At 50.6% G+C, this 26086-nt stretch overlaps 1 protein-coding gene across 15 annotated transcripts in view; it reads left to right on the forward strand.

Annotated features, from left to right (window-relative positions):
* LOC123859782 (uncharacterized) overlaps positions 1–26086 on the forward strand; it is a 169103-nt gene that overhangs the window by 63318 nt on the left and 79699 nt on the right. For 3 of the 15 annotated variants that reach the window (XR_010411009.1, XM_064589448.1, XM_064589447.1), the window contains one exon: positions 21263–24140. The exons of the other annotated variants lie outside the window; for them this stretch is intronic. Coding sequence is in view for 2 of the 3 variants with exons in the window: in XM_064589448.1 (XP_064445518.1) it covers positions 21263–21681 (419 nt within the window). In the remaining variant the exon portion in view is untranslated. Of the gene's footprint in view, positions 1–21262; positions 24141–26086 lie in introns of those variants that run through there. 15 annotated transcript variants of the gene reach the window in all.

A 26086-nucleotide genomic window follows, 5' to 3' on the forward strand; every position in this document is an offset into this window, starting at 1 on the left:
CCAGGGGACCTGCCGATGCGCCCCCCCCCCCCACAATGCCCCAGCTCCTTGTAGCCCCGGGTCTGGCGCCAGGCCAGCTGCTGGCCCTGAGTGCCATGGTGCTGCCGGGGGTGATTCCTCCATGCGGCAGCCGCAAGCAGGGGCACGGCTGAGGGCAACACCCCTGAAGGTTCACTGAAGCCCATGCAGAGTTTTATAATCTAAAAACCAGGAAGGCAGATATTTTAATTTCAAAAAGCATCGTAATAATGGCCTTGTTCTAAGTATTTTATATTATCCCCTTAATAGGACCACTCAGGACCACTTTAAGAAGTGGTTGTCCCTTCTACTTCAAAGAGGAAACTGAGGTACAGAGAATTCAAATAACTTGCCTGAGGTCAGGCTTTAACCCAGGCAGCCCGGCGCCAGAGCCCATGACCCTAACCGCTATGCATGTTGCCTTTGTAATTCCTGTAGATTTGGTGTCATTTCCAAAAATCAAATTTTATTTTGAATTTTATAGTGGCAGAGGGGAATGGTAGCAAACTCTTTTCATTTTTTAGGGCTTCTGAAGATTTAATCCCACCTTGACCTTATCTGATTTGAGCTGATCTGTTGGTTTTGGTTAGAGGGGGCTAATGGTTTCCACGTTTTGCTCCAACCATCTAGAACTTTCCTGTCTGTTCTGGTACAAGGCTCTGGCTCAGGCTGAACCCTAGGGTTGGCTTCTACTATTTCCCATGAGGGCTGAGGGAGAGGGGCACTGGGGCCAGCGGGGTCCAACAGGTGGGTGGTGGTTGATGCGTGGCGCCTGAGCCCTTCCTCCCACCCCTCCTCCACTGGAGAGACAGCTGGCCCTGGCGAGGTGGGGCAAAGCCCTTTCACAGCCTGCCTGGCCGCTCCTCGCTGGCTCTGGCGCCCTCCCGACAGCCCCAGGCTGGTGGCAGATGGCTCAGCCTCGCCATCACAGAGCCCACTCCTGGGCGGCCCCAACACGTCAGAAGCAGATTGGACTTCAGGCTTTGGTGGGCCAGGGGCAGCTCGAGCAGAGCCCTGTTGCGTTTGTTTATTAAACACCTCCGGAGCCAGCTGCTCTTCCCCCCGCCCCCCGAGTGGGGAGGTGCTGAGGCTGGGAGAGGACCTGAGTGGGTCCTGACTGCCCCAATCCGGGAGGAGGGGGGAAATTTCCTGGGAAGCCTTTCCTGGCCTCAACTCCCCATCTGAGCAATGGGTCAGCTGTCCTTGCAGAAGTGGGGAGGGGGGTTCAGAGCGGTGCCTGGTGATAGTAATAAAGATCATGGAGATGGTAATAATAGCCAAAACGTATTGAATGCTGACCCATACTAACTCTTAGTGCTGAAGACTGTACATGTGTTATCCGCTCAACAAATATTTACTGAGTGTCTACACAGTGTCAGGCATAGCAATTCCTGTAAGCCAGCACCGTTCTAAGCTCCTTAGGTTCAATATATTATTTAACCCTTGCAACAACCCTGAAGGCAAATACTATTATTGCCACTTTACAGATGTCGAAATGTGAGACCTGGAGAGGTTAATTCATTTACGCTAGGTCACACAGCTAGTAGGTGGTGGAGCCAGGATTTGAACTCAGCAGGTTCAGTTCTGGAGCTCTTACATCTAAACCCTGCACCTTCTACCTGTGAAGAAAGCTGCCCTTGAGGATCTGATAGCCGGTATGGGAGGAGGTGTGCGTAAGACAATTATATATATTTATGTCCTTTCAGATTGTTGTGGATGCTGTGAAGGGAATAAATATACTGGGATAGAGATTAACCTGGAGAGAGATTATTTTAGATACGGTAATCAGAGCATTTTGTTCTCACAGAACCTCGTGGCGGGTAGGTTTGCTATTTCATTTTCCAGATGAGTGCGGTGAGGCTTTGAGAGATTAAATAGGGACCCAAATACACCGTCCTCATCCCTGCATTCCTGGGCTCTTCTCTGAGGCTCCTGTGCTGTGTTTTGGGCCAGGGGAGAGGGCTTTTGGCTAATGATGAGGCTGGGGGTGGGTGGTGTCTTTGGGTCTCTCCCAGAGGATCTGACCTTGCTCTTTGTTCTGAGGCATCGAGAGGAAATTGTACCCATCTCCGACTCCTGTGTCGTCAGCCTTCTGGGCCTGGTGCGTGGTGTGTGCATTCGCGCGTGTGTGATTGTGTGTCTGCCTTCCTCCCTGCAGCCTCCTTTCCACACAGACCATCCTGACCTTTTATTAGGTCACTTTGTGATTGATTGAAATGTCCCAGGTACCTTCTTTTAACTCCAGGGTGATTATGACAATTATGATGATTATCATGTAAAAAAAAAAAGGGGAGAGAGACAGAGCGAGGAAGAGGGAGAGAGAGAGAGAGGGAGGAAGAGGGCTGGGGGCCTGGGGGCTGGGAATCGTGGAGCTGCGCTGTCATTAAGCGACATTGTGTGAGATTGTTCGCCTTCAAAAGGCAGCTGTGAAAAGGAGAGAGTGTCTTTAAAAAAAAAAAAAAAGGCCCATTATGCAGGCGGTTTGGGGCGCATGGTGCTGGCGGGAGGGCTATGGGGTGTAATTAGGGCAGTGACAGCCGGAATTACAGTGGTGCCACCTCTCCTGGAGAAGGGGGAGGTGGAGGAGGGGACAGGTAGTGGCTGGGAAGTTCTGGACCCTTGCCAGGAGCTACAGGGTCCTTTGGTGGAGTCAGGGTGACCTGGGATTGGGCAGGAGGAGCAAGGAGTGCTGGCTGCCAGAGCTATTTATCTCTACAGCAGGGAGGGGGCTTCTTATTTTTGGAAGTCTTTTATGATGGCTTGGCGCCCCTTCCAGGCTTTTAGAGCATTCCCACTCCAACAGGGAGTTGGCAAAGGAAAGCCAATTGTGTGGAACAGAGGATGCAGATAAATAATTTCCCAGCCTCCTTCACTCAGAGGTCCCAAGCTGTTCTACTGGGAGGGGGAGCTGCAGCCTCCTCCCTGCTTGCCCCCATCCCTCCCCGCAGGGGGGTGTATGCGGGGGGGGGGGGCGAGGTGCAGGGAGGCTTCTCTGCAGGGCTCGCTCCAGTCACCCTTCCAAATCACGGTGTTGGGCTAAACGGTGTGGTGTCCGAGGGACAGGTGGAAATGTCTGAGGCCCCAAACCCTTCTAACCTACAAATAGCACGGGGAGGGGGGGCAGGTTTCACCCAGTCTCCCGTCTTTTCCATTCCGACCCGGGGGTCCCCTCTGGAGCATCCTCATACCTGTGGTCCTCCAGCCTCTGCACACCCCCAGCCTGGGAGGTGACTCCTTCTTAGGCTTTGGAACCCAACTGTCTGGGTTTACCTCCTCGTTTATTACTGACGTGACCTTGGGCAAGTTCTGTCACCTTTTTGTGCCAGATTTCCCACCTGTGACAAAAGGATAATAATTGTCCTTATGGGGCACCTGGGTGGCTCAGTCGTTAAGCGTCTGCCTTTGGCTCAGATCATGATCTCAGGGTCCTGGGGACCAGCGCTGCATCAGGCTCCCCTGCTCCGCGGGGAGCCTGCTTCTCCCTCTCCCTCCCCCTCCTCCCCCTGCTCATGCTCTGTCTCTCTCTCAGATAAATAAAAAAATCTTAAAAAAAAAATCGTCCTTATGCTGCAGGGCTGTTGAGAGGATTAAATGAGATGCTTGATGGGTAGGACTCAGCCCAGTGCCAGGCACACAGTGAGGCTTCCATGAATGTTCTTTGGGGATAGCCCAGCCTGGCTTTCCTGGAGGATGGTCCTGTTTCTGTAGTGAGCTAAACTCTGGCAGTTTCGTAATTGATCCTAGCTCTGCATCCTGGGGCCATGCAGCGGGTCATTCATTCTGTAAATGCATACTGAGCACCCCGGTGGGGGGGGGTGCTCCCCGCCGGAGCCTGTGCTTCTCCAGGGCCTGGTCACCTCCTCTGCACAGACGCATGGTCTGGACCTGCCCAGTAGAGAGAGGCTGCGAGTGGCCACAAGCCAGGTACGACCAGGCCAGAGAGTGATGAAGGAGGTGTGGGGTGTTTGAGGTGGGAGGGGCAGCCTAGACCCTGGGCCTGGTGCTTTGTCCTCTCTCCGAGAGCAGGCAAGAGAGGGGTCCCCAGCACCCCGTATCCCCCAGGAACCACGGCGGCCATAGATGTGCCCTTGGTGGTGGAATAGGCCAGACGTCCCCTCCTGGCGCAGTCCTCTGATGCTGCGAACATTCTGGCTCTGAGGAGACCTCAGCCAATGGAGCAAGGGGTCACTGCTACCCTTCGGAGGGACTTTCATGTTATTATGACTTTTTGTGACGCTAACAAGCCAAGTCAGAACCTCTGTTTCCTGAAACTCCTTGCGCTGTTGTTTAGATAAGTTTAAATGAGCTGTGATTAAGCTAATTTTGAGGTAATTAACTTGGGGAAGGATTCCTTCACTTCTTAAAATTCTAAGTGACTGTTCATTATAAGAGGGAGCACTCGCAAAGGAGCCACGCGGCTTTCAGGAGCCCTGCTTAATTAAAACATAAGGAACTCAGCCATAGAGCAAGAGTTTACTGTCATTAATGAAAAATGAATATTCTTTATCTAATTACACGGCATAATTAATTGCAGTCTCCAACCACAGAGGCGGAGGGGGCAGGGGAAGCCACGGGAAGGCAGAGGCTCCTGTTCCAACAGACCCCAGCGAGGCTTGAACCCGGACTCTAGGACCTTCTTGAGGGCCCAGGGAGACCCCAGCTCAGGGCACAGAATGGCCAGATGGCGAACTCCTCACAGTGGGAGCCGGCCCCCGCCTAGTCCTAGTGGGTCTCTGGTGGCAGTTTGAGCCCATGTCAGCCATCCTGGGTCCAATCATTCCCTTGTAGATTTAATGAATTTATCGAGCTCCTACTATGTGCTAGATAATAAACACAAATGAGTGAAACGGACCTAAGCCCTGCCCTTAGGAAGCACGTGGGTTCAAGTCCTAGCTCTGCTGCTTATGAGCTGTGCTGATCTTGGGCAAGTTCCTTGATCTTCTGTGCCTCGCTTTTCTCATCTGTAAAATGGGATTAACAATAACACTTCTCTCATAGGGTTGTTGTGAGGATTAAGTGAGTTACTATGCATAAAGCATTTAGAATAGTGCCTGGCACATATAAGTGCTCTGTAAGTGTTTGGCCTATAAATAAATAAATAAAAAGAACCTAAGTCAGGATGGGTGTCATGAGGAAAAGAACAGCGTGTAACAAAACAGAACAACGAGGGAAGACTGGGTTTAGAATGGGTGTTCAGACCAGAGGGTGGGAATGGGACGTGGCTACCTGGCTGTGCGCCTCCCCCCATCCCACCTATCCCCCAGCAGCCCAGCTGCACTGTTCTCACCAGGTCTTGATGCGTGTTCTGGTGTCTCTAACTTCCTCTCCATCTTCCTCCTGGGGACTCCCCAGGTCAACAGCACACGCTTACTCTTTGCTTTGCCCTCCGAGCGCCCCAGAGCATTTTGCCTAGCTGGAGTTCTGCCAAGACACCTGCTGCTACAGGTGAGGCAATCACAGAGAATATATGAGAAGGTGTCTTGGTGATGGTCTCCTCGTGCCCATTTTACTGATGAGGAGACTGAGACCCCGGGGTGGGGGGAGCTGTGAGGTGGCTGACTGGTGGGGCTGGAGGCCTGGCTCTCTGACTGGCAGCCAGAGGCTTGCTCCCACCCAAAGGTCGGGTGACATCTTGCCTTCTCAAGCTGCACGGCTGTCAGGCCCCCCGAGTCCAGGCCAGTGCCAGCATCCCTTTGTCTCCCCAGACGGCAACGTCCCTCACTTCAGTTTCTAGTCTGAGCTCTGGATCGAGGCCCTTTCCAAGAAGCTCCTTTCCCATCCCCCGTCCCTCTACTGGGGTTCTGGAGATGAATAAGGCTCACCCCCCTTCTGGGCAGGTGCTTCCAAGTTAATCCCATTCTCTGCATCCCGTTGGATGGCCAGACCTGCCTCACCTTTGGTTAAGTCCAGTTTTGGGAGGAAGAGTGGCCCTACTTTTGCCTGTCGTGGTCAGCTGTGGGCATTGGCTCCTGGCCACACCTACGTCACAGACCAGGCAAAGCAGTGGGGCTGGTGCGGAGAGGCCAGTCCCCAGGGAGGCAGGACACCTTCTAAGCCTGCGCACCGCTTGCTTCTCATGAACCCCAGCTACTCTCAGGTGACAGTGTTGGAGGTTCCCAGGGTAATGGCCACTCCCTTCTGAGGAGGCCATCCCTGGGCCTGCAGGCCACTGCTCACCTGTCCCCCCACCTGGCTGAGAAAGTGGCTTTGGCTTGGGAGCTGTGATGGTGGAAAGAGGGGCAGGAAGCTTCTGGCTGAGCTAAGCTGATCGCATTCTGGATACGGTCTTCGTTTTCGTTTAATCTGCACAGTCTTTTGACGTTGTCTTTGGAGAAGAGGGAGAAGTGGCCCTGGGGAGGGGCCAAGCGGGAGGAGAGGAAGAGGGAGTGTCAGGCGGAGACTTACGGAGATAAAACAGATGATAGCTCTGAGAAGAGGCTGATGGGAAATGTTGGCTGCCCCCAGGAGCCCACCGCTTGAAAAGGATGATTTGGAATGCCCCCAGCATTTTGGAAAGTTCTTTGTTTCTGCCTGTCTGGGGGCACCAGAGCCTTCTCCGGGGGTGATTCTCTGGGACCAGGTCTCAGATGGGCTGGGAGGGGACTGGAGGAGCGAGTGCTCCTGGGCAGGACCGAAGCCCGGAGGGGACATTCCCACGCCCCGGTGTTGGCCTGCGAAAGCCGCCTCCCTGGGGGCTGGGCACTTTGCTGGCCAGGTGCGTGCGCAGGCCGGTCTCTTCCCCAAAGCCACGGGCACTTTTATGCCCCAGTTACTGCAGAAAATGCATGAATTTCTTTCTGCAAAACTAACCTGCAGCAAAAGGCATTAGATTGGCTGGAAGGAGAGACCTGAGAGGTGGGAGTCGTTGGTTCCTGGTCCCCCTGGGGACCCAGCCTCTTCTGAGCCGGCTGCTGGCAGAGACTGGGGCTGAAGCCGCCTCTCTGGTTCCCTGTTAGCTCCAGCTTCTTAATTTGATGATTCTTGAGATAGTGGGGAAGCTCTTAGCTCACTTCTCACAAGGGCGAGTTTGAATGAAACCAAATCGACTTCTAGCATCGTTTCAATCACCTGTCTGAAAGGCTTGATTTAACTCTCTGGTCAGGAAGACGGGATTCAATCAATGTTCATCCAAAAAAGTGCATTCTTCCTAAAAAATTACTTTGCATGTTATTGAATAATAGCAACACTCCCCATCTCCCAGGATCCCCAAGTTGCATTTGAGAAGAGGTACACGGCACACGGGAAAGTTGTGATTTATCTCGGCAATTTCATTTGAATGCATTTTGTGGCTCTGTCGGCAGGTGGGACAAGCGGCATTTGACTTTCCTGAGGGCAGAAGGAGCAGGTACTGGTGGCGGGGGAGGTTGCTGGTCAGGCACTCTGGCAGCTTTAATAAAACAGGCCCCGTCCCTCTGGACTGACTGTGGGATCCTGCCCTTGGGAGACCCAGCCCTGGCTCGGGGTCTGAATTTCTCGGCGCTGCTGGTTCCTGGCTCTGTGGCCTGAGAAAAGTCACTTTGCCCCGCTGATCTCAGTTTCCTTGGTTGTCCGATGGGGAGAATACCACAACCTGGTGTGGTTTTGTGAGGAATGAAAAGGACAACACGGGTAAAGTTGCTGGCTCAGGATGGTTTGAGTTCCCTTTTTGGAAGACCGTGGACGAGTCCTCTTCACTGTTAGACAGTGAATGCCTGGTGCAAGAAGACCCTAATTTGTTGACTAAATGGAATGTTTATATAAAAGAAATTTGCTTAGTTCTGAATTTTTCGTTTCTTCGGTTAGAGACGTGAAGCGTGAGCTTCAGTGACGCACATTGTGACACAGTCAATAATTTTGCTGGGGCCAGGGGCCCGCCGTGTACAGCCCCGTGAGCCAAATCTGCCTGTTTGTGTATTTATACTGTTTTGTTGGCACACGGCCACGCCCATGCATTTGCACATTGTCTGTGGCTGATTCCCTGCTGTAACAGCAGAGCTGGGTAGTTACAACGGAGACTATCTGGCCTGCAGAGCCTAAAATCTTTACTATCTTGTCCTTTACAGAAAAAAAAAAGTGCTGGCCTGTGGCTTAGGCAAGCAGTTCTCAAACTCCAGCCTGCAGCAGAATAATCAAAAGGGCTTGTTAAAATGCAGAATTGCTGGGCCCCACCCCTAGGGATCCTGGCTTCAGAGGTCTATGTCAGGGCCTAGGAATGGGCATTTCTAACAAGTTCCCAAGTGAGGGCTGAAGCTGCTGGCCTGGGCACCACACTTTGAGAACCATGGGCCGAGGCTGTTTCTTTTGCCTGGAACACATTTTCTTCCATCAGCTTCTCAAATTCCAACCTTCCTCCAAAGGTCAGCTCAAATGCAACTCATTTATTCACTCAAATGTGAGCTGAACACCTGTTAGGTGTCAGTCACCGTGCAAGGCGCAGGAGGTGTGGTTTGGTGAGCAAAACTCACCTTGTCTTTCCCTGTGGAGCTTACGGTCCCATGGGGACACGGACAATGAACAATGAAAAAGCCACAGATCAGTCCAGACTGTGAAGGGTATGATGAAGGGCACTATGACAAACAGTTAAGAGTGGGCCCCACTTGAGTTGGGAGCTGTGAAAGGTCTCTTTAAGGAAGTGACATTTAAAGGGGAGATAAGAAAGATGAGAGAAACCATCCCACAAAGAATGAGGAAAAGACTGTCTTGGGCAGAGGGAAGAACTGTGCAAAGGCCCTGGGGCAGGAAAGAGCTTGCTGCATATGAGGGAATGAAAAAGGCCAGTGCGGTTGGAGTGAAGAAAGAGAATTGCATGGTACAAGGTGAACCTGGAGATGAGGATTAGAGGATAGATCATAGCTTGCGTTATTGGTTCCAATTTTTTTTTTTTTTTAGTATTTATTTGAGAGAGAGAGAGAGAACACAAGCAGGGGGGAGGGGGAGAGGGAGAGGGAGAAGCAGGCTCCCCGCCGAGCAGGGAGCCCGATACAAGACTTGATCCCAGGACCCTGATATCATGACCTGAGCCGAAGGCAGACACTTAACGACCAAGCCACCCAGGCACTCTTATTGGCTCTAATTCTTTTTTTTTTTTAAAGGTTTTATTTATTTATTTGAGAGAGAGGGAATGAGAAAGCGCACATGAGAGGGAGGAGGGTCAGAGGGAGAAACAGACTCACTGCCGAGCAGGGAGCCTGATGCGGGACTCGATCTAGGGACTCCAGGATCATGACCTGAGCCGAAGGCAGTCGCTTAACCAACTGAGCCACCCAGGCGCCCTTGGCTCTAATTCTTAATCCCTCCCTGTATCCACACCCTAGCCAAGGAGTCACTGTGGGTGGAGTATCCTTCCTGCTTCTTACCTTTGGGCTTGGCTATGTGATTTACTTTGGTCAATGATACTTGTCCAGAAGTTCCAAGCCTAGGCACTCCGCCATCTGCATGAAAAAAACACATCCAGGTGGACCTTTTAGTTCAAAGACATGTGGAACCTCTAGAGTCAGACTAAATCACCTGCGCCAGCTGACCTATAGACATGTGATATTATGTCATTGTCATTTGAGCCCACGGTGTTTTGGGTGGTTTGTCATACAGGAACTGTTGTACTGGCTAGTGGCTTGTTATACAGTGATCGCTGACCGATATAATAATGTCAAGAAACGGAGCTATATTTTAAGTATAATTGGACGTCATTGAAAGTTTTTAACAAGCAGCTCTTTCTGCCCATGGGTCCTATCCTTGTGCTTTAATAAAACAAAACAAAAAAAGAGAAAGTTTTTAACTAGCAGGGTGATATGATCTGATTCATGATTTTAAGCCATGTCTCTGGCTGCTGTGAGGAGGGGCAGGTATATGAAGGAAGGAGGAGACTGTTCTAAGCCATCTGTATAGACCCGGAGCCCAGCAAGTGCTCGGCACAGAGGAGGTAGCCAGAAACTCACTCAGCCTTCCCCAGGTGGGGATAACTCTCATCCTTCCTTATGCCCCCCAGGTGGTCTCTTTGGGCCCTTCTTACCTGTGACTTGGCAGTAACTGTCCTCATTATACTCCTACTGCTAGACTGTGGGATTCTAAAGGTCAGGGACCCGGCCTGACCCTTCTCTGTGTTTCCTGGACCCCTGGACCCTGCGTAGGCTTAGCTCAGAGCAGAAGTCAATAACAGCCCTAAAATGAATTGATATAGACGCTCTTCCTGCAGCTACTGCAAGTGGGATTTTCACTTCGGTGGTCTCTAATGGATCCACACAGCCAAGTCATTTCTACAGGTCGTGGGGTGGCTTTCTTTAAAACCTTGTCAGCAAACAGGAATCACGTGAGTGGTTCCCCTTTAGTCCCAAGATGTTTGGAAGTGGGCATGGTGGAAAGAGTGCTCTGAGCCAACAGGCAAGGAGTAACTCTCCTAACAAGGCCTGAGGATCTGGAAAGAAATCCGGCACGTGTCTATTTACAAACCTTTCCTAAAAAACTTACCTGAGTGCACCCACCTGGTGGGGAGCATCTGTTCTGTGTGGATGTTTCCTAACATACTTTACCTGCAAAATCTCTGGAGGGAAAAAGCAGTCCATATATACATGCTCCGATTTAAATAAGAAAAATCTTTTTTAAAAAATTAATTTGGACGACCCTGCTCCTCACAGTATTTACCCAAGAGGCTCAAAGTATTTAACCAAAAGGCTTCATGACTTACACTAGGATTATATCCCAAAGGAGTAGGCCAAGAATGGTGATAGACTTTGGATCCTTCTGTCCCAGGAAATTTTACAAAAAGACCAAAGCTGTAACATATTAGCTGGTCCAGTTGAAAGGCAACAACATTCCCCAGGTAGACTCTATTTACCTGCCTGTTTCAGAACATGAATTTTAGCCAATTCAGTAGTTCAACTCAGTGTATCAGAATACACTGAGCACCTGACATGCACCCCTCTCTGTGCTAGGCAGTGATGGGGACAAAGATGCCCAAATGCAGTTCCTGCCTCAACAGTACTAAGCTTGGGAATGAGATAAAATCATGCCTTAGAGCAATTGTTTAAAGTCAGTTTCTTTGATTAGACTGAGTGGGTCTGGTTTTGTCTTTTCTTTTCTTGTAAAGATTTATTTATTTATATTTGTTGAGAGTGGTGGTGGGGGAGGGGCAAAGGGAGAGGGAGAGAATCTCAAGCAGACTGCCTGCTGAGTGCGGAGCCCGAAGATGCAGGGCTCGATATCACAACCCTGAGATCATGACCTGAACCAAAATCAAGAGTTGGACGCTTAACCGACTGAGCCACGTAGGCGTCCTGGGTCTGTTTTCTTTCGGCAGCACGGTATTAACAACACTTAACACAGTGTCTGCCAGCACATAGTAGGTGCTCACTGAAATTTGTTTTATAATGGAGATATCATTTACATATAGTGAAATGCACAGATCTTACGGGTATATTCTAATGAGTTCTGGCGAATGTGTCCCCCCATGTAACCAACACCTAAATCAAGACTACAGCAGTGCTGTCCTATAGGAATATAATGTGGGCTGCATAGGTAATTAAAAACAAGTAGCCTTGTTAAAAAAATAAAAAGAAACAGGTAAAATTAATTTTAATAGCATATCTACTTAACATAATATAACCAAACTGTTACTTCGCCATGTAATCAATATAAAAATTTGTTAATGAGATATTTTACATTATTTTGCTCATCCTAAGTCCTTGAAAACCACGGTGTATTTTACACTTACAGTGCATTTCAGTTCAGACTAGCCATATTTCAGGTGCTCAGGGACCACCGTGGCTAGTGCCTACTGTGTTGGAACTAGGACATTTTCATCACCCCAGAAAATCCCCGGGTTCTGTCTCCCCCTTTCAGCACTTGCCTTGTCCCCAAAGGCAACCACGGTTCTGATGCCTATCATCAGAGATTAATCTTGCCTGTTCTAGGACTTTACATAATGGGACTCACTAACCGTATGAGCTCTTGTGTTTGGTTTCTTTTATGCAGCATCCAATTTTCAAGATCCACGCTGTTGTATGTACGAGTAATTTGTTGCTTTTTGTTGCCGAGTGGTATTCCATTGTATGTGTATGCCATGTTTGTTTATCTTCCCTCAATCAATTTTTGGTTTGGAATGAATGTCGGTGCAACAGGGCAAGGTACAGAAGGAGCCTGCCCAAAGGACAAAAAGTTCTGAGGATTTGGGGGTGGCGGGATGACAACAGGTCAGGAGGAAGGCCATAGGATAATGTCCCGGAAAAGACGCATTTGAGTTGGATCAGGAGGGTACTCAGGTTTGGCACGTGGCAGGGAGGCAGGGCAGGCATTCCAAGTAGAGGAGATGCCTGGAGCAAAGGCCTGGGGGTGAGCGGTAGGGGCTGAGTTTGGGGAAGGGAAGTCTAGGGGAATGCAGGTGGTCTGGGGCCAGATTTGGAGGGTCTTGAAAGCCACTGGGAAGGAGTCTTACAGATGCATGGGCTGTGGCTACTTTGGGAGCAAGTGGACAACCAGAGATCAGAAAGATCTTCCTGGAAGAGGAGACACCTGGCACAGGCCTTGAAGGATGATCTTTTCTGCTCCTTGCTGCCCACGCCCCGGGTTCCTGAGCATCTTCCTGCACCCTTGTGTCTTGGCTTCCTCCAGCTGTCCCCTCTCTCTGAATCCCCCGCCCCCACCCCACTGCAGCAGCAGGGTTTCCTGTGCGTCTCTGGGCCTCATCCTCACAACATCCTTTCCTTGGGCCTTTCCCATGTTCATGGTTCTCCATCACAGCCTTGCGTTAACCAGTAGCTGCATTGACATGGCCCATACATCAGCCCCGGCCTGTCTCTGTGGAAAGGGGTGTCGTGCCAGGGGGGGACCACTTATCACCCTTGTCCAGCTGCTGGAGGCTTCCCTGGACTCCGGGGTGCATTCAGCTGGAGCCGTCACAAACATCACTGACTCAGCCTGTCCCTGCGCGGGGAGGACATCCAAGTAGTCTTTGGCCTTGGGAAATGGCCCCGGTGTTACCCTTGCTCAAGCCATGACGTCTCTGTAACATCGCAGACTGTGCAGCCTGGGTGGGGAGAAGCGATGGGTCATGTCATCCCATCTGGTTACAATTCATCTTCAATCAATCGCGTTGATGTATCAGGAGCTGAGCCGGAATATATCTGGTCTCACTGACTCCTCACACCCACCCGGCAGGGCCCAGAATAGCTATCCCCACTTCAGGGATTCACGGACCTACCTGCTCAGGGTCACTTCTACCGCGGAAAAGTGGCAGAGCCAGGGTCTAGAACCCTAGTCTCAGGACTCCGACTCCAGAGCTTGCTCTCCAGAGCTGGGCGGCCCAGTGAGTGGTTTCCTGGCATGGCGGCTTGCTTCTCTCCTGCCTTGCTTCTGCTCCTGTCCCTGTTCCGGGGCTCCCCAGAGAGTGGCTTATTTCTTTAAGCTTCAAGAAGAGGAGAAAGAAAAGGGGAGATGATGAAATAAATTTATTGCCATGTTAGAAACATTGGATTGAAGAATTGATCCCTATGGCTAAGTAATTTCCCTCTTTCGTGCAAAATATAAATAAATCTGTATGGCTTATGCTGAGTGATGAGCCTGGGCCACCGGCTGGATTTCACGATGTGAAATGCCCTTCAGAGTCTCTGGCTTCCTCTCCTTGACCCCATCAATGAGCTGTTCTAAATAGCCCTTGTGTTCTGCCCGAAGGAGGGATGCTGGCACCTCCTGCATCTTGCCTGCTACAGTTAGGCAGACGTGGGGACGCCTCACGGAGTCTTTCCACAGCTCAGCTCGACCCTAGCAGGTGTGGCCCAGAACTGCTGATTTTCAGAACCATAAATAGGCCAGTTTAATTATTATTATTATTATTCTTTTCTCTAGGCTAAAGGGGAGGGGTGGTGGTGGGGGGTGCTGGTGTCCCAAGTGTGTGATTATACAACACAGATCGCTCCTCTTCCCTAAAAGTTTCATCTAATTTCTGGAAGAGATGGGCAGTGTGGCAAGTCCTAAATTAACCACAGGGGGTCGGGGGGGATGGGGCGGGGCGGGGGGAGCTTTAGTCATCTTGCTCTCACGGCGGTTTAATTGTAGCATGTTTCCCTGGGGTAGCCCTTCTTTCTAGCCTCCACCTAGTCTTAGGTAAGGACCTGGGAAGAAAGATGGGGTCCTGGCTGGTGGACACTGCTCCCTCCCAGGTCAGCACTGGCCTCTGTACCCAGCTGCTGTCAGGTGGGATGCTCTGGGCTTGGAATCTCAGGAAAGGGTTTTATAAGGTGCAGGAGTTTTCTGGAAAGCAGATGGCTTGGACTCATGGAATGGTTTTCCCATCTTTGAAGGGTATGGGGGTGAAGATAGACTCCAAGGGGTCAGGCATCTAGGATTCCAGGAAGAGGGTGCTGTTGGCTTCATGGTGGGGCGGACATGGTTGTTTCCTGTGTCTTGATGTGGGATTGTGGCTAAAGAAGCAGAAGCTTTTAGGGCATATGTTGGGGGCAGGCAGGGGCCAGGGAGTCCCTCTTAGCCTTAGTTTATGTTTCGAGGCAGTCTGTGCAGCTTTTGGTTTCGGTTCCCCCGAGACTGACTGCCCTGAAGGAAAGGAAGCAGCTCAGCTCCTCACGTAGATTCTGCCTCTGGCTTTGACCTTTTGCATTCACAGGGAGTGAACATGGGGTTTAAACATGGAGGGTCCAGCCACACGGGACCCACAGTCCCTTCCCTATGCTGCTAACAGGAGTTTTGGGGATCCTGGGTCTCATGGAGTCTTGGGGTCACAGGGTCTAAGGGATTTGCCTGTGTAGTGGCCCCTGCCTTGCGGGTTCTCTGAGCCTCGCAGATGCCTTCTAATCCAGCCCGTCACTCCCAGTCTTGAGCTTGTCATTGCTTCAGACTAAGAGAGCCTTGACAAGGAGAGAAGTTGGCGCTAGAATCTGGGCTGTGTGAAGCCACCCGCGGTGGGCATACACCATTCTTGTTGGTCTTCTTGCACTGGAACCACGTTCCCATATTTAAGCATTCTAGCTTTTGAGTCTTGGAACCAGACAGCCTCAGCAGACAATCAGAAAACTCACTTTCCCAGGTTCCCTTGCTGGCAGGATATAGGCTGAGGACCAATCGGACACTCCCATCCTGGACCTCGACTAGAGGGTGACAAAGCGGGGACCTGCAAGCGCATTCCCACTGATGGCAGCAGTGACAGTGACAGATGCACCTGATTTCGGGAGGTGCTGAGGGTGGAGGTTCCAGGAGCGGCATCTGGGAAACAGGAAGAGAGGGGCTGGGGTGGTGGTGTGGAGTGGAGGGCAGAGGGACTCTCCTCTGCGTCCAGCGCTGGAGGCTAATGGTCCACGGTTTGCTGCAGTGAAGTGCCTATGAAGCTATCTCTAGGGACCCAGATGGTGCCCACCGTGTGCTGGCCTGGGAGATTGGCTGCACTCACGGTAGGAAGAGTGGAATAATAGGTGTTTGCTTCTTTTGATTTTAAGGGAAGTCCATCAGGAGAGAGAGATGAGCTCTGGGGTCCTGTTTTCTCCAGGGTGAGGCCAAAAAAAAGTAGACATCATGTAATTCTGCTGCAGAAAGCCTTTTCTACCAGCTGCTGGTTCTCTGAGATCCCTGAAGGCCAGGTCCAGAAGTGAAGGCAGGCTGCCAAATGGTGGCTTTGGCTAGTTCTCCACTGGGCCATGTTCTCATGGTCAAGGCTCAGGGGATCCCCTCCTGCTGCCACTTTGAAGCTCTTCCAGTATAGTGTCTCTACTGGGCATAGATGAGCAGTCCCTCCATGGTGTGTTAATGTGTTGGGGGGGGGTGTCTTTTAGCCCAGCATGTGCCCATGGCCAATATGCAAAGACAAACAAGGGCTTCTCATTGTTCTTGGGATAAAATCCAAATTGTATATGACTCCAGTGACCCGAGAGGTTTGGCCACCACCCACTTCTCTAGCCTCAAGCCTGGCTACCACTTGCTTTCTCTCTTTAAGTCATGCTGGCCTTTCTTGAAGGTCCTCAGAAGGTGTCAGAACTTGTCTCAGATTGTTCACACGTATTTTTCTGTTATCTGGAACATTCTTCCCATCCTTTCCCTGGCTAAGTCCAGCCTTTCTCTATTCTTAAGACCAACCTCTGCACAAACCAGTTTGTCTTTCTGAACCCAACTCTCTGATTGTGGTTTGACCAGGGTAGAGCAGAACAGGTCTATCACCTCCTTTGGTGCAGATGTTATGGTGCTATTAATGCAGCCTCAAGCACAAAATTATTTTTGGTAGCTGCTTCATGACATCTACTTGCCCGTCCTTATAGACTTCTATTTCCCTGGAGCTGTCCCCTCCTGCAGGGGCTGTGAATTCAGGACTGCTCCTGTGTAGCTGGGCTCTGGAAGCAGATAGGTCTGGCTTCAAGGCTGGACCCTGTCCCACTTGCCCCTCTCTCAGGCCCTTTTTGGCCTCTCGAGTGCAAAGCCACTCTTCTGTGCTTCTTGTGGTTCATTCTAGCTCTCCTTGTGAATATAATTGAAATTTCACAGTCATCAGTTTTTAAAATGGTTTTTTGAGCTTTGGAAGGTGGTAGGAGTCACAAAATGTCTTCAGAATATTCTCCTCAAAGCTTCTTGCAGAAGTGAGTCTGCTCCCTTCCCACCTTCCCACAAGCCTTTGCTAAGCCCCTACTGTGTGTCGGGCCCTGGGCTCCGTGCCTGGAGGAGGAGGGGCAAAGGAGAATCCTGCAGACCCTCCCTTGCTGCAGTCCAGCGGGGGGTGGGGTGGGGGGGTGCTCACACTAGCCCGCTTGCTTGCATCTAAAAGCAAAGGCGGCTGTGATAAATGCCAGGCGGAGTGTCAAAGTGCGGTGGGAGCAGAGGCAGGAGGGGGCGGAGGAGGAATGTGGGATGCTCCACTGGCTTGATTTTTCCCATCTGGAAACCACTGCTCTGAGTTTCTAGGCTATAAATGCAGAGATGTTTTGAAGGGACTGAGAGGGTTACAGAGTCATCCTGCCTTCTTATTTAGAGCCTGTCCCTGCTGGCTTCTCCTTGTGAGGATGCCCACTCTGGGGCCGGTTCCCTGCCTGGCATGGTCATCCTTCCCTGCTGCCTTACAGATCCCTCCTAAGGGCTGCGATCCCGGGAAGCCTTGCTTGCTGATTCCAGTGTGGGGAGAATGCCCTTTCCTGACACTCTGGATGCCATGAGGGGCAGCTGACACTTTGGCCGTGCTTTGGGCAATCCAGAATCCTTTTGTTCTGGGCTCTTACCCCTGTAAACATCCCACTGGACTAGGCACTATTCTTTTCCAGCACCAATGATGTTGACCGAGGGGCATTCGAGCACGCTGGTTAAAAGCAAATGAGCAAAAATAGCAACTCTGCAGGGGAGAAACCAAGTGATCAGTGTTAACGTCACCAGTCACAAGTCATGTTGATATGTGCCCCCAGTACAGTGCAAGGAGCTGGGCACTGTACCTCTGCAGTGTGCTCCCCCAAACCCATAACCTCAGACTGTTCTCAAGGAAACGCCAGACAAATCTAAACTGGGGAACATCTATAAAATATATCTGTTACTCTCCAAAAGTGCCAGGGTCATGAAAGACAAGGAAAGACCAAGAGATGGTCCCAGTCTAGAGGAGACTAGGGAGATATCACGACTAACTGTGACCTGGGATGCTGGACTGGGTCATGGAACAGAAGAAGGGCATTCGTGGAAAAACCGGGGGAATCAGAGTAATGTCCATAGTTTTGTTAATATTGTTGTCCCAACATTAACTTTTAATTTTGATCAATACACGACAGTTAAGGGAGACATCAATGCTAGTGGGGGCTGGGTAGAGGGCATACGGGGACTCTGCCTCATGTTTGCAACTCTTCCATAAATTGAAAATTATTTAAAAATAAAAAGCTAAAAAAAGAGGCAAAAGAGGCAAAAAGAGGAAACAGAACACATGGACTCAGATCTGGCTCCTCTGCTTCCTGGCTGCTTGACTTTGGACATCTGACACAACTCCCTGAGCCTCAGTTTCCCCATTTGGAAAACAAGGCTAGTGACAGTGCCTACCTCATAGGTGGCTGTAAAGATGAAAAGAGAGAATCATGAGGTGCACACCCAGAAGGTGTCTGGCACACAAGAAGCAAACAATAGGGTTTAGCTATGATTATTGTTATTGATGAAGAAGGAAGTCCAACTTCTAAAAGCTGGGAGAGTATGCCGGGTGACAGAATTCAGTAAGATTTGAGCCATCCAGTGTGATTCGATTAAGTAAACATCTACAGATCTCTTCTGCATGCCAGGCCTGTACTGGGGGTTGCAGAGAAGAAATCAGACCCGGTTCTTGCCCTGGTGTCACCCAGATAAGAGGGTGGGGGGACAGACCTGGATGTAGATGATTGTGCAGAGGGACAGGCAGCTTAAAGGAGCATGTTTAAGTTGCTACAAGGTCAGAGGCAGGAGCTCTATCAGAGTCTAGGACTGGGTGGGGAAAACTTCATGGGTGTGCTAACATTGGCACTGGGCTTTGCTCTGGGGATAGGAATTTTCTAGGTCTACCTAGAAACCTTAGTAGGCTGACAAAGCACTTCATAGGCACCTATAGGTGCTGTGCTTGATGCTTTACCTGAATTGTTTCAAATTCTCTCCACAGTCCTGCGGGGAGGTTTTGTTTTGTTTTTTGTTTTAAACAATTTCACCCATTTCCTTTTACTTCCTTTAATTTGGCTACTAGCAGATTTACTATTTTATATTTTATTTTTTAGAGAGAGGGAGATCACACAAGTAGGGCAAGGAGAGAATCTTAAGCAGGTTCCATGCCCAGCAGGGAGCCCAACGTGGGGCTCGATCTCACGACCCTGAGATCACGACCTGAGCTGAAATCAAGAGTCAGACGCTGAACTGACTGAGCCACCCAGGTGCCCCGGAAGGTTGTTTTTATTACAGATTTATAGTTGAGGCAGCAGAGGCTCAGAGAGGGAGTGAAGTTTCTCGAGGTTATAGACTACTTACTGGTTGGCAGAATTTGGATTCCAACCCATCTTGTCTGAGTCCAGAGCTGCCCGCCATGATGTAGCCACAAGGACAATGCAGGCTGAAGGAGCGACAGGTCCCCAAGTGTGGCAGGGCGAGAACAAGCGCTCGGGTGTGGTCCCCATCAGCTGTGAGGTGGCGGGGGGGAGCGGAGACAGGTTGGAGAGATGGGCAGGCAGAGCCTGGAACACTCTGCTCCCATGGGTTCAGACTGTCTCCTCCAGGGTAGGGGAGCCACGGAAAGGCTTACCCAGGGTGCAAGGCGGTCAGCTCTGTGTCCTAGGCAGCAAGCCCTGGCTTCTGTGTGGGGCGGGACAGGAAGCAGAGTAGAGGCAGGGAGCCAGGGGATGAGGGGATGAGAGCAGATGGAGAGGGACAGACGATGAGAGGGTAGCATCTTGAAAGCCTTACTCCAGTGAAATGAAGGAAGGTGAGAAAATGTGGCTTCCCGTGAGTCAACCGAGCAGCAGCGCGGCTGCCACACGGCTGACAGACTCGGGCCACCTGAACAGAGGAGCAGGGAGGGCCACCCTCTCCTCACAGCTGCCTGGACCACTTGAGCTCACTCCAGAGGGAACAGAGACATCCCAGTCTGTTTAATATGGGGACGGCATCACAGATCACCTCCAATGAGGAGCAGTTGAAGGACCTAAGGGTGTTTAAACCAGAAGAGAAACAGTTCAGCAGAAAACAGAGCAAATGTGTCTGTGCGCCCCAGAGGGATCGGGCGGTGGGGGGTACATTATAGGAGGTCGATTTTGGAAGGCCCTGTACTCTCCGTTGTTCTTCTCTGCTCCTTTCTGCTTCCTGCTTCTTTCTCTGAAGCCAGAATTTCTTTGCTTCTCTGGTCCACAGGGTGGGTGGAAAAGGCCCCTCACACAGTTTCTAGCCCCTGGTACCTGAGACTTAATCTCTTTCTTCCTCTCCCTCCACCCCCATCAGGAGTTTCCCACAATCCTTAGGGAAGGCACTCTGGTCCAGGTCAGACCACATGCCCACTCCTTGTCCAATCAACAGTGGCCATAGGGGCGGAGCCATAGTGGTCATGGGCCTGAGCAGGTGGAGGGAGAAGGAGGTGAATAGAAATGGGGGGGGGGGCGCTGGACAGAGAACCCAACAGGTGTGGCAGAGCTAACCTCTTTGAACCTCTCTGTCTGGGCTCTTCCCGAGTTTGCCAACCTGCAGTGATTTTGGAGGGAGGGTCTGAAAGCAGAGAGTGTGTCTATTCCTTGATGATTTGTTCTGCCCAGAGATGTTGAGACTCCTCTCATTCCAGATCAATACTAGGCCCCATTTTCCAATCGTCTGGCTATTTCCCAGCTACTTCCCATTTCCAAGACTGCTGTCCAGCCAGGGCCCGGGGCTCAGTGTTTGGGGAGATGCCCCAGCTGCTGATTCCTTGGTTCCTGGGGCCCTGGGGTCTCCAGGGTGTGGGCTTGTGAAGCTAATTGACTCTAAAGAGTGGGCTTGAAATTGGAATTTTCTGGGCCTTCAGGTCCCTGGTTGCAGCATCGGATGCTCATTAAAGCACAGGTAGATGAATTGGCTCTGTGGATGCTGACTGTGCCAGCTCAGGGAGCCGCGGCAGCTGGGTGTCTAGCTCAGCGACATGCTGGCAGAGCAATGGCTAGAGTCGTGGGTGAGGCACTGACTCAGTCAGTGGGCCTGAATCCCGGTCTGTCTGTCTGTCTGTCTGTCTGTCTCACACACAATCCTAACTAGCTGTGTGACCTTGGGCAACCCAGGCTCTCTGGGCTTCAGTTTCTGTAACACGAGGGGTCGAATAGGAGGAGTCCAGAGCCTTCTTAGCTTAGGGATTTCCAGGAGGTATTGATGCCAAATGTCGGGCCAGTCCTGTGTAGGAAGTTCTTTTTTTTTTTTTTAAAGATTTATTTATTTATTTATTTATTTATTTATTTATTTATTTATTTGAGACAGAGAATGAGAGAGAGAGCACATGAGAGGGGGGAGGGTCAGAGGGAGAAGCAGGCTCCCTGCCGAGCAGGAAGCCCGATGCGGGACTCGATCCGGGGACTCCAGGATCATGACCTGAGCCGAAGGCAGTCACTTAACCAACTGAGCCACCCAGGCGCCCCCTGTGTAGGAAGTTCTAAAACCTGAACCATCCGGACTGCCCCAGCCTGTGGGTGGGAGCACAGCCACGGTACCATTAGTCCTAGACTCTAAGAGCTGCAGACTCTATCTGCCCCTTGGGAGGTCTCCTCTTCCCCCTGGAGTGTTCCTTGGTTCTGTTAGGTCACCTACGGTAGCTGGTTCTCACATCCATGCCTCTTCTTCTCTTGGGCAGCCCTCTGCTCGCCATTTGAAGGTGGTGACTGGTCACTTCCGTTGCTGCTGATGCCGTCATTAGGAAGGCCACTTCCCAGGAGTTCTGCCCAGTATGGATGGCTTGATTCTGCTCTACCATTGCTTCGTGTCTCCCTGACTCTGCCACTGGATGCCAGAGCTGAGGGAGAGAGAGGAACCCCCCTCCTCACCATGTCACACCTGGCCACACGGGCACCAGAGCAGCCCAGCCTGGACCCAGAGTCTCACATCATCAGCCTTCATGAAAACAGCTCCGTCATCTTCTGGGCTGAACCCTTCTCCACTGGCTTCAACCTCAGCCCACGAGGCTGGGCAAGGCGACAGTTACCACCTCACCCATCCCCTACAGTCCTCATTTCAAGCTTCTGTCCTTGCCAGGAAAACACCAGAAGCTCCTAAGCATATCATCCTGTGGTGTGAACTGCCCCACTTGCTGGAAGCATCCATTTTCTTGCTCCAGGCTCGCCAGGTTACTGCCAGTCCTCCATTGGATTTCTATTTGAGGGTTTCTGTCAATCAAAATTAACCGGCGTTTATCGAGTACTTATTGTGTAGCCAGCATGGGGGAAATTACTCTCTTCTTTTCTTTAAAAAAAAAAGTTTTCTGCTTTCTGATTTTTTTTCCCTCCCAATTTTCTCAGCCTTCTGGAAGGGATGCCTTGAATTATTCAACCTGCAGTACAGATCTCTGGAGAACATCGCCTTGCGGCTACTTTAATCACTAGAAAGGTTCAGAGTCAGTTATAATCAAGCCTGAGTCAACGTGGAAATGCTCATCTCTGGCTTGAAAACAAGATCAAAAGGAAGACCAAGGAGGAGATGAAATCTGAGAGGAGAAATGGATAGTGGTTTCCAGAGGCTCATAGGTCCTTCTCTTATTTCCAGAGGCTCGTAGGTCCTTCTGTTATTTCCGAGGGGGGTCGAGGACCAGGAGCCCCGGCCCCTGCCGGGCATGTTACTGCATATTTCCTCTGACCTTTTGTAATGTCATTGACAAGTCAGTCACAGCTCTGTGCCGATTCAGGGGCCGACTGACCAAGGACGGGACTTGTGTCTGATGGAGGTTTCGGGGTGGGGGAGCTGTTACCTTTTAAGAATGTGTGAACACAGGGAGGTGAAGCTACAGATGGGGGCAGGGCTGTTTCTACCCAGAGCTAACGTGGGGTTAGGCACCATGAGGCAAGGACTGTAGGTATGGAGAGTATGGAGGACCGGCTGGAGGCTGTCTGTAGGCATGATCAAGGGGGGAAAGCATCCTAGGGAGGTGGGAGAGGGCAATTCTGTCCTCATCTGAGCTCCTGTCTGAGACCTGGGAATGTGGGGGTGGAGGTCTGGAAGTAGAAACAAGGAGGTGCTTTTGGGGGCCAGCTTGTGCCGTCGGTGCCAGGCCGTGTGGCACGAAAGGGTGGGGAGGCGTTGTGCCCAGCTTAGCACGGGGACTTCAGAGAACACAGAGCAGCCTTGGTGTGTTGAAGGCCCAGGCTCTCTCACTGATAGCTTGACAGTGACAGGGCCACCACCTGCAGCAGCAGCAGGGCACTGGGGTGGGGGTCCCCTCTTCCCTGACTGCCCGTGATAGTCCTCCCCGAGGAGGACTCGATGGATCGGCATCGAGGGCTAGAAACTGTGCCCCTCCCCACCCCCAAGGGAAGAAGGATGCTTATTGCCTAAGTTAAGGACCTCAGGAGGCCACATCTAGGAGGCCACATCTAGGGTTTGTGGGCCTGCTCTCTCTTCTCTTTTCCATCCCTGCAGGAGACAGGATGGAGCACTGGTTAGGGCTTCTCCAAATGGGAGAAGGTCCAGTTCTCCGCCTGGATATCTCTCCCCCGTTCCCCAGCTGGGCAGCCCTAATACGGTCTTGTGAGGGTGTAGTCTGCTCAGCCTGGGGACGGCTTTGGGGCTGCTTCTCTCTCTTACTGTCTGTCTCTCTGCTGTTTTTCTCTGGCCCTTGGGGGCAGGGATCAGGTGGGACTAGAGCCCATCTCACCTCAGGGTCCTGAGATCAGAGATTAGGCTGGGGAAGGGGGTGGCCCAGCTTAGTTTAGGAAAAGGAAGTCAGGGCCAGCCCAGCATGCTCACATTGGGGCTGGGACTGGAGACAAGCTAGGAAGAGGTTGCTGGCCCTGAGTGGTTCCCTGATGGGCTCTTTTCCCTAAGGACCTCTTAGGAGGAGGGTAGTGGCCAGGCCCGGACAGGATCCGGAAATTTGAAGACTGGTCCCGATGCTGTCCTAGCAGTTTGGTCTCCTAGCTCTCTGGCCACACAGCCCCAACCCAGTGGTGGTAAAGGGTGCTGGAAGCCTCCGCGTCCCTGGCCCCCATATTGGTGCCCTCCATGATGGGTACAGGCTGCCACTGCGGGGCTGTGGCTTGAAGGTGTATTTGTGGGCACACATGAGTCACCCAAGGGATGCCCAGCTGCCTGAGTCAAATCTCAGCCCTCGTCATACCTCAGTTTCTTCAGCTATAAAATGGATAGAAGGTTGTGGTAAGGGTTAACTCAGCTAATGCATGCACTGCACTTGGCACAGTGCCTGGTGCGTAGGAAACACTCAGCAAACAGCTCTTCATGCTCAATTGTGTCTCTGCGTCCTCTTGGAGACTAGAAGTCCTACCCTAGCAGATGGGGCCACAGAAACGCCGCTTGTTGCTGTAATTGTAAACTCCTTCGTACCCTACAGACTTAAGGGGTCTAGGAAATGCTGGTTAATTATTTTTTTCTTTTGTGGAGTAGTGAAGCAATATAAATGGATGGGACTCGCCTTCAGCATTCCCCCATTTCAGTAGAATCAGCAAAAAGCCGATTACATCCTATTATAAACATGTACTGCACAAATAAAAAAAAAATGAACAATACAGAGGCGTATAGGATTTCTCCACCCCGGGGGGCTTTTGGCTCTTTGGTGGGTTTCCTTCTAGACCTGCCGCTATGCCTCTGCAAACATGTTTATCCTATAGATACACACATCCTTTATGCTTCCCTTCCTCCCTTGCTCTCTCTCTCTCCCCCCACCCCTCTTCCTTTGGAGGGGGGAATCCTATCACATACATGTTATTGAAAAAAAAGCCTGCTTTTTTTCTCCCTCTCACTGTGGCAGGCACATCTTTCCAGGCCAGCACATATATGTCTATTAAAATCCTCCTGTCCCCATCATATATTTGCAGTTCCCAAAGATTTAGAGAATGAATAGGAACAAATATATTCCAATAGCCCCAAGGGAGAATCTAGGAAAGGAGGCACTTTTACAAAAGACTTCAGGGGCGCCTGGGTGGCTCAGTTCGTTGGTCGTCTGCCTTCGGCTCAGGTCATGATCCCGGAGTCCTGGGATCGAGCCCCGCATCGGGCTCCCTGCTCGGCGGGAAGCCTGCCTCTCCCTCTCCCACTCCCCCTGCTTGTGTTCCCTCTCTCGCTCTATCAAAATAAATAAAATCTTTAAAAAAAAAAAGATTATATTTATTTATTTGACAGAGTGAGACACAGCGAGAGAGGGAACACAAGCAGGGGGAGTGGGAGAGGGAGAGGCAGGCTTCCCGCCGAGCAGGGAGCCCGATGCGGGGCTCGATCCCAGGACTCCGGGATCATGACCTGAGCCGAAGGCAGACGACCAACGAACTGAGCCACCCAGGCGCCCCTAAATAAATATAATCTTTAAAAAAAAAAAGACTTCAAAAATTATCTACCTCAGTTAAAACATTAATATATTTTTAAGAAAAGAACAACTTGAAAAAGCTGTATATACTTCATGATCACAGCGCCCAGATATAGTCATTGTTAACATTTTGGTGTAATTCTTTCTAGTCTATTCTTTCTATGTCCTTAATTGTGTGTATGTGTGTGTGTGTGTGTATTTAAACAAAGTTAGAATCACACTATAACATTTTCAATTTATGTTTTCTATTTAATATTATTTCATAGTTCTTTTCTTTCATGGCTATATATCATATGAGCCTAAATATATGGTAGCCAAGGACATAACACCCTGTTCTCCCAAATGGAAGTTTCAATAAAAAGTTTTGAGGTCAACTTGAATATACAAATATTTAGAGAAATCACCAAATGCTGACTCAAAATGCTTAATTTATAAATATAGTTACACATGGATATTTAAAACCATATAACACGGGGGCGCCTGGGTGGCTCAGATGGTTAAGCATCTGCCTTCGGCTCAGGTCATGATCCTGGATTCCCGGGATCGAGTCCCGCATCGGGCTCCCTGCTAGGTGGGGAGCCTGCTTCTCCCTCTGCCTCTGCCTCTCTCTCTCTCTCTCTCTGACTCTCATGAATTAAACAAACAAACAAACAAACAAAAAAACCATATAACACGAAGTATCTCAAATTTAGAAAGATTAGTTTTTTCTACTTTCACATCTTGTACTGACCCCACTGGTATCTTTGACATCTGTGCTTTTATCATCCCCAGAGCGCTTTGTGAATTACCCAGCAGAGCTGTCCAGAGCACATCATTTCCATTTTTCGGTCTAACTTGTTTGAGATTGAGATGCAACACTTTTAAAATCTGTGTACAGTGTTGTCTCTGGAAATTGTATTCCAAGCCACAAGTACCTATTTACATAATATTAGGACAGTCTTTATTTGTCCCGTAAGTGTGTATTAGTGATCTCTACGACATAACTACTTACTGTATTGCTTTAAAAGTGATCTTTAAAAGCTTGTTTACAATGACAGCCAACACTTGCAATTGTGAGGTCGTAACCCCCGGAATAATTACAAAATTCCTGTTAAATTTCTCTATCTCCTTTTTGCCAATGCCGGCAGGCGACCTCTTTAAACATTCCAAACT

The sequence above is a fragment of the Mirounga angustirostris genome, unplaced genomic scaffold, assembly GCF_029215605.1.
Source record: "Mirounga angustirostris isolate CCGP_5_RB_7025 unplaced genomic scaffold, mMirAng1.0.hap1 SCAF_4, whole genome shotgun sequence".
NCBI classification, from domain to species: Eukaryota; Metazoa; Chordata; class Mammalia; order Carnivora; family Phocidae; genus Mirounga; species Mirounga angustirostris.